Source organism: Larimichthys crocea, unplaced genomic scaffold, assembly GCF_000972845.2.
Source record: "Larimichthys crocea isolate SSNF unplaced genomic scaffold, L_crocea_2.0 scaffold55092, whole genome shotgun sequence".
NCBI lineage: Eukaryota > Metazoa > Chordata > Actinopteri > Sciaenidae > Larimichthys > Larimichthys crocea.
This window is the reverse complement of record NW_020857203.1, coordinates 152-8,446: the sequence shown is the minus strand read 5'-3', so window position 1 is coordinate 8,446 and position 8,295 is coordinate 152. Positions and strand designations below refer to the sequence as shown.

At 40.4% G+C, this 8,295-nt stretch overlaps 1 protein-coding gene across 1 annotated transcript; it reads left to right on the top strand.

Moving 5' to 3' along the window:
* Nucleotides 1–5,151: 5,151 nt before the first annotated feature.
* On the top strand, nt 5,152–7,520 carry LOC104939423 (multidrug and toxin extrusion protein 1). The gene is made up of 5 exons (XM_027276771.1): nt 5,152–5,368; nt 6,000–6,101; nt 6,206–6,274; nt 6,430–6,578; nt 6,790–7,520. Exons 1-5 carry the CDS (start codon nt 5,198–5,200, stop codon nt 7,010–7,012), a joined length of 714 nt encoding a protein of 237 aa, XP_027132572.1. The 5' UTR covers nt 5,152–5,197; the 3' UTR covers nt 7,013–7,520.
* Nucleotides 7,521–8,295: the final 775 nt, after the last annotated feature.

The window sequence follows — 8,295 nt, the reverse complement described above, 5'->3', positions numbered from 1 at the left end:
GGAGCAGGAGTCGTCAAAACCAAGACAGACAGAAAAAAGAGAGAGAGCAAACAAAAACAGAGGGGCAATTTAAAAGGTGTCCTCTATCCCTGATAGGACGATTGATGGGAGGTTGAACCAATCCCAGCCATCTGGAGCCCACAGGTGGTTAGCCAATCCTCCCATTCTCACCTGAAGGAAAAAAAAAAGGGAGGAGAAGAGAAGAGAGAGACACACCCACAACAAAAAAAAACCTGTACACGTAAACAGTACATATGTACACGAAAAAGGAATTGGCATTTTTTGGCCATCATATTGACAAAAAAAAAAAAGTTCATCTTTATCTGGATGCAATGGGAAGCATGTGTCCCAAGATCCCTAGATAAATAAAAAAGGGAATCTTTAATATGCCCTTGTATTGGCTGACAGGGCCAGAGGAACAAACCACCACTACCGTGGCAGAGAGCGGTGTCAAATGACCAGCAGTGCTACATATCGCCATTGGCTGATGAGATTCTTCACAGCTGGGCAAATTTACACAAGGAGGAAATGGTGGGCTTGTTGAAGAAAGCTCGTTGGGCACTCATACAGGCAGTGCTCACAGCATATTAATAGAGAGTCTATCATAGATATTCTGGACAGAAGCTTTACTGTCGCCACGGCAGGCGGCAGTGGAAGTCCTTCCAATTTTACCACCTCTGCTCATGCCCATATCTAAAAGCGCGTGTCTTAGATCATAGGCAAGAATGTGACTGACAAAGGGCACAAAGAATTTCTTCCCCCCTGCACCTTTGTGTTCGACCAGACTGCAGGAACAGTTCAGAACCTTGCAAGAAGGTGTGAAACATCTTCCGGTTTTGTCTCTTGCAATCATAATTGCTCAGGCAAAGAAGTGCAGTGAAGTTGTGGAGGAGAATTACAAAGACTGCAAAGAGTGATTCTTCAACACTCAAAGTGTGGAAACATACAGTGTCATCAGACTCTGAAGTAACGTGCGAAAACAAATGAGGATGCCATTTTGTCAGTCTCAGACAATATGCAGGCAGCTCTCCATTTTCTGCTGTTTTTCGACATGCATGTGGGAGGCAAAGGAGATTTAGATGCAGAACCGATCCTCAGAAGAGCCATCAGATGACAAACTCTGATTACTGTCCTGGCATTGTGTAAAGTCCACTGGATATACAAATGCCCTATTCCCATGTGAGTGGGCAATCATCTGGGAATTCTGACGCAACCTGCTGTTGACAAACGAAAAACTGGTACAAAATATGAGATGACTGAGACAGACCGCAGGAGACAGACCAACACAAGGACTGGCATGATGAGTGAGTGTAGTGATCAGAAAGATGATGAAGATTTGAAGAGTTTGCTAGGACAGGCACTGGACTAAAAACAGGGAGACAAATTGGTCAATCGTCGAACAATGGTTTGTACTAGTAAAACATCACATCTTAGGAAAAAAAAAACAATTGGCGACCTGGGACCTTCACATGCCGAACCATGGTACAGATCCCTACAGGAAAGATATATTGAGCATCTAATGAAACATACAACTTGCCAGATCATTCATTACAAAAGCCTCAAACATTCATGGATATAAAGTTGTTCAGAGGAGACTGGGCCAAAAGGATCCAGGCCAGAAGGAGAAAAGTTGGGCAGTCCAAAATACATACACTGCTCAGACAACAATTCAGTACCTAAACAGAAGAGGGTTTTAAAAGAAGAGGAAAGGCCATGTCAAAAGTGATGGAGGCCTTAGACCCTTCCTCCATCCCTGACAGGACTCAAGAAAGGCTAACAGAAAGCCATGCTGCTAAAGGGCTAACAATGAGGAAGTAAAAATCGAAGAAAAAAGGAAGGCTCATACAAGAAATGTTCACAAAGTGGAATCGGGCTGCTGAGCAATGTCTTGAGTCATCTCTCATTCCTGAATGGAACCCTGGGAAAAGGCTGCAGAAGGAGAACTGCCACCACTTCAGACCAGTGCTGATAGACCTATAGTTCTGAGGGTTGTGATTAAAATCACTATGAACTTACATTCAAAACATTCAAGAGCTGAAGTAGACAGCTAAGGCCAATGTATTTTTGGATCTCTGGCTCCCCTAAGATTTATTTGGGGCATATAAAAAAATGATGTAATAAGATTTTCTTTTATAAAACTACTGTAGGTAAACACCACGTGGAAAAGGGGAGAAACAGAGATTGTCGTTGCAGCCATTAAAATCATCTGAACAATTTGTCCATCTTGTCTACAATACAAAGATTTCCTGTTTTTTGCAATGGGGTTTTCTCCTTCAGAACAATAGATTTCTCATTCACACCATCTGAAGAAGATGGGTTCAAAACGACTGTACCCTACTAGACCCCTTGTATGGGTGTTATTCTGTTTGTAAAAACACAGCAAGTTTAAAAAATGTAAGTACATTAAACTCAATAAAAATGACTGTATCAGCCCCAATTGGTAAATGTATGAAAACGGACCGATAATGGTATACTGCAAAACTTAATACCTATTAATATCTCATATTTTTAGGTGAAACTTTGACCACTAATGATGGCATTGTCGGATGTGTGAATGTGCTACCGCAGCCACTGGAAGTTTGTCGTGAGAATAACACCTAGACAACTAAGATATGGAAGAATGATATTTTATATTTTGATGTGTAGTCTAAACAACACTTTCTCTAATAGACATACGTGCAGGCACCATCCAGCCAGATATTTGTGGTTGATTCCAGCTAAGCAGACAGTGACCTTGAGGGACTCAAGAGAGGCAGCCAAGTGTTTCGGCGGAACATATTTAATATAAAATAAAAAATGTTCAGGGGGCCAGTGGCCCTGATTGCAGCACTCTGACAACACTTTGAAAAACAAATAAATTATATACACCGAAATTTAATGATATAATATATATTATAGATATATATAGAGATATAATAGATATAGATAGATATATATATAGATATATATAGAAAATACACAACACAACACACACAGAATATACATACACAGATACACACACACACACACCCACACACACACATATATATATATAATAGATATATATTATATATATATAATATATATATATATATAGTGGGTGTGTGTGTGTGTGTGTGTGGGTGTGTGTGTGTGTGTAATATAATTATATATATTAGGGCTGTCAATCGTAAAAAAATTAACTATTAATCGCAAAAATTTTCTGTAATCGCGATTAATCTATCAAAAATGTATCAATAAATTAAATGCATTTTTCTGAGACTGAAGCTATAATGAATATTATTTATGTAAAAATGATCAAATTAATGTAGAAATAAACTCAGATAAAGTATATGAAATTCATTCATGTTATTGGCTTAAGTGCACATAGGCAAGTGCAAACAGAAAAAAGGCCAGAATGAGGAAATATACTGAGGAGTGCCACACTCCTTGTAGTGTAGACTGGGTGTTTTGCTTTGAGGTGATATGTTAAAGTCGTGTTACTTCTGTGGAATTAAATTCGGCTTTGCAAAACTGTGCAAAATTGCTTGGTTTTTGTCCAACGAGCCGTCGGGCAACTTTTTAAAATGAAATTGTCCCCCTAAAAGTCCGTCCTTATCCATCTTACACCACAGACTCTCCTTTAGTGTGGATAGACATAGACATATATGCACAGACCTCCTTTAGTTAGGATAGATCATAGACATATATGCACAGACTCTCCTTTAGTTTAGGAAGATGATCATAGACATATATGCACAGACTCTCCTTTAGTTAGGATAGATCAAGACATATGCACAGACTCCTCCTTAGTTAGGATAGATCATAGACATATATGCACAGCTCTCCTTTAGTTGGATAGATCATAGACATATACATAGACTCTCCTTTAGTTAGGATAGATCATAGACATATATGCACAGACTCTCCTTTAGTTAGGATAGATCATAGACATATATGCACAGACTCTCCTTTAGTTAGGATAGATCATAGACATATATACACAGACTCTCCTTTAGTTAGGATAGATCATAGACATATATACACAGATCTACGTTAGTTAGGATAGATCATAGACATATAGACCAGACGCCTCAGTGAGCAGGTTGGTCCGTTGCTGCGATACGTTAACGTGTCCGCCATATTGGATGTGGCAGATCTGCCCGTAAACTAAAACAAGCAGGGCCGGTTTTAGCTATGGGCAATGTGGGGCGACGCGCCAGGGCGCAGTCTCCGTGAGGGCTTTAAGTTAATGCCTCTTATACACCCATTCACACACACACTAATTTATATCTGGGAAACAAAGCTCTACTTTGCCACATCCAAAAAGGCGCCGCCACCGGAAGTAAACAAAACCGCGTTAATTGCGTTAATTTTTTTAACGCTTTTCGTTAATATTCTTTAAATAATCGACAAAATTAACGCGTTAATTTGACAGCACATAATATATATATGTGTGTGTGTGTGTGGGTGTGTGTGTGCTCTTGATCAGAAACCCTCATGTCACATCTACATTCAGGATCTGGTTATTATAGACACAGATTAAATGTTAAATATAAATATTTCATATTATCATCACAATAACAGTGTTACACACATTAGTAGCTGTAAACACTCAGCATTAGAAAAATACATACGTTGGTCTGGTGCTTACATAAAGGATAAACATTTATAATCGTCACTTTAAAAGTTACATACGTTGTTTTTGGTGCCTGTTTGTTTCCCAGATATATTAGTGTGTGTGTGAATGGGTGTATAAGAGGCATTAACTTAAAGAACTTGTAGAAAGGCGCTTATGAAGTTCAGTCCATTTCCTTGTATTAGTTTACGGGCAGATCTGCCCGAACCAATATGGCGGCGCCGTTTACGACCATCCCGCTCAATGCGGCGTCTATGTATATATGTCTATGGGTCGACGTACAATTCAGCGCTCAAAAAGGTTATGGGTCAGCCGCCACCGGAAGTAAACAAAACCGCGTTAATTGCGTTAATTTTTTTTTACGTGTTAATTGTTTAAAATTAATCGACAAAATTAACGCGTTAATTTTGACAGCACTAATAAAAAGTCATTTTATCGATTTTTAAGTGAACATTTTTCATGACTAAATTCACACTGAAACGTGTAATTTGCAGACGGTCCCAGCCGAATGTCAAGCGAATATCGAACAACGAACCAACTTCACCTCGGTCTATATTTATATATATAGAGAGAGAGATAGCTGTTGTTTAAAGCGCAGGTATGGACGGTGCTAGGTACACAGAGGGAGTGAACGGAGCCTTGACAGGAGCTGAAGCGGCCGCCTCTGTTCAGAGCTCCGACTGCGGCTCTTGCCTGCAGCGTATCCGAGGCTGTGTGCCGTTAGACCACTGGAATGAGATAGTACAACTTCTTAAACTAGGCGGACCTGTGGTGAGACTCAACTGAACACATCTCCTGTTACAGGGAAAGTAACGATTATAATAGTCTCATATTGTGAGTCGTTTTCGGCTATAGTAATAGTTTCACTATAAGGTCATGGTTGGGCAGAATCTAACATTCACTTTTGATCAGGGACGGACTGGCAATCTGGCATACCGTGCATTTGCCCGGGGTGGGGGGCTGGGGATTGTGGGCTGCTATGCTCGGGCGCATGGCGCATCTATGGCGCACGAGAAAAAAGTTGTGCGCTGCTCTGGTCCAAAATGCCAGGGCCGAATTTTTGTCCCAGTCCGCCCATGCTTTTGATCCATTTCACTTGCGTGCACGCTGCGTTTGTGCCAAATCTTTCATATCTGACAACCTGGAATGTCTTCATGGGTGGTAGGCGGGATCACACAGGACAAACCACAAAGATGTTTTGGACAGAACATATTGGCTGTAGCATTGTGGTCAGGGAGCCAGTATTTGCTTTTTGTTTCATTAATTTCTGATGAAGTAGCGTGGAAACTTCCATATTATTGATTTAATCGTAAACACAAACCAGCAGTGTGGTTTGATGACTTGTGTTTCTTCATTTCTTTCAGCACAAACATGCATTTTTTTAATATAATATTATTTCCAGGTCATTTCCCAGTTGATGGTGTTTATGATCAGCATTGTCAGCATGATGTTCTGTGGTCACCAGGGGAAAACAGAACTAGCAGGAGTATCCTTAGCAGTTGCGGTGAGGCATATCTTTGTTTAGTTTATACTGCCTGTTTGCTGGCATTGCCTTCTCTAAGTTTGCTTTTGAATTTGTATTGTTTGGTAATGTTTTGTCAATCGCAGGTGGTTAACATCACTGGTATTTCCATTGGCACTGGTTTATCATCAACTTGTGATACCCTCATATCTCAGGTAGTGTCCTCACCAGAGGTTGTTCTTTCCCCTTATAAACAGATAAACACTGAGCTCTGGTGTCAAGTTTGTTATCATGACCTATCAACACCTTTGCTTAGTAATGCCATCGTTGTGTGTCTAACTCCACTTATTTATCTGCCTGTTTCATGCAGACCTATGGGAGCGGTAACTTGAAGCGTGTGGGCGTCATTCTCCAAAGGGGGATTCTGATTCTGCTGTTGGCCTGTTTCCCCTGCTGGGCCGTCCTCATTAACACTGAACCTCTCTTACTCGCTCTCAGACAGAGCGCAGAGGTCGCCAGGTTAGAACCAATGGTGAAGTATGTTTGTGTAAAGGTGGTTGTTAGAAGGTAGATCAGAAACAGCGCACACACAAATTTTGTGTTGTCAATGGTTGCACACTTGTAGTGATACTGATACCAATAGCTTCATACATTACATATACACAATATACAGTATTCAATTTGACATGTTTTTCACATACACATTGTTTGTTTGTCTTTCTGCATGAAGTCTCACCCAGCTGTATGTGAAGATCTTCATGCCTGCTCTGCCAGTAAGTTTGGTGCCCTTTTTCCTTCACGACCCGATCTCTTTCACACTACCTCGACCTACCGACTCTCAGACTTTTCAGTTTGATCTGAACCAAAATCACAGGTGTGAAACCTTCCCCAGACCATGGTCCATACCAAACAGGAGGAAAAGATGTGGTCTCGACCCTGATCAAGTTGCATAATAGTTTGGGTTTTTCCCCTGTGTGTTTTTGGATGCTTCGATCATTTGGTACTTGTGGCAGGCTATCGCCAGAAACAGGAAAAGGAAGTATAGTTCACATGTTATGACGACAGGACATAGAGTTCTTTTGTGTGTTTTGTAGAACTGCAATATAAAACTCTATGTAGATCAATTATATCTGTTGCAACAAAACAACAAGCCTTGGTTTGGACTTTCAGGTTTGAAAAGGTCCTAAAACATCTTTCAGTTAATTTTGCGTTGATATTAATAAAATGGAGTATGTAAATGTCAAGGTGGTGTGAGGCCGCAGGTGAAGACACCAATTGCGGACAATGCACAACATCAGCAGTTCAGGGGTTCATTGCAATGGTGAACAGACAAAATCTTACAGGCAAGCAGACAGATACAAAATCAAAAGCCCATAAAAGAAAGAAACTACTAAAAGTTCAGTAAAGTCTGAACTAAAAAATTCCAACCTCCTAGGCAAGGCAAGGCAAGGCAAGTTTATTTGTGTAGCACAATTCATACACAAGGCAATAAGAAAAATTGAGGTCATTGTTTTTTGTAATAAAGAGAAGAGGGTTGCTGTCGTAAACACCTTGAGTTACTGTCTCTAGAAACTAAAGACCGAGTCCGAAACCTTGGCGTGTTGATAGACTCAGATCTGACCTTCAACAGTCACATAAAATCAGTCACCAAAACAGCCTTCTACCCACTTAAGAACATATCCAGAGTTAAGGGCTTTATGTCCCAAACAGATCAGGAGAAGCTGATCCATGCTTTCATCTCCAGTAGACTTGACTACTGTAATGGTCTTTTGACTGGACTCCCAAAAAAGTATCAAACAGCTGCCGCTCATTCAGAACGCGAGCTCGAGTTTTGACCAGAACAAAGAGATCAGAACACGTCACCCCAGTTCTTAGTCTTTACACTGGCTCCCAGTTAGCCACAGAATAGTTTTAAGTTCTGCTACTAGTTTACAAATCACTGAATGGTTTAGGCCCACAATACATAAACGAAATGTTAGTAGATATAGACCCAGTAGGGCTCTGATCTCTACTGACTCAGGTCAGATAGTGGAACACAGAGTTCAAACCAGACACAGTAAAGCAGCATTTGCAGTTATGCTGCTCACAACTGGAACAAACTACCAGCAGGACTGAAATCAGCCCACTCTTAGCACTTTTAAATCCAGGTTAAAAACTTTTCTATTTCACGTGCTTTGGCTGAGCTCTTTTAAGAAACTTTTAAAGAATTTGTAATCATAATCCAGTGATTCGTTTA

Bases quoted from the DNA above. Each gene is read 5' to 3' on its own strand.
- LOC104939423 (XM_027276771.1), top strand. From the start codon at position 5,198: ATGGACGGTGCTAGGTACACAGAGGGAGTGAACGGAGCCTTGACAGGA. The intron at 5,369-5,999 runs GTGAGACTCAAC...TATTATTTCCAG, and splicing joins TTAAACTAGGCGGACCTGTG to GTCATTTCCCAGTTGATGGT. The intron at 6,579-6,789 runs GTTAGAACCAAT...TTCTGCATGAAG, and splicing joins CAGAGCGCAGAGGTCGCCAG to TCTCACCCAGCTGTATGTGA.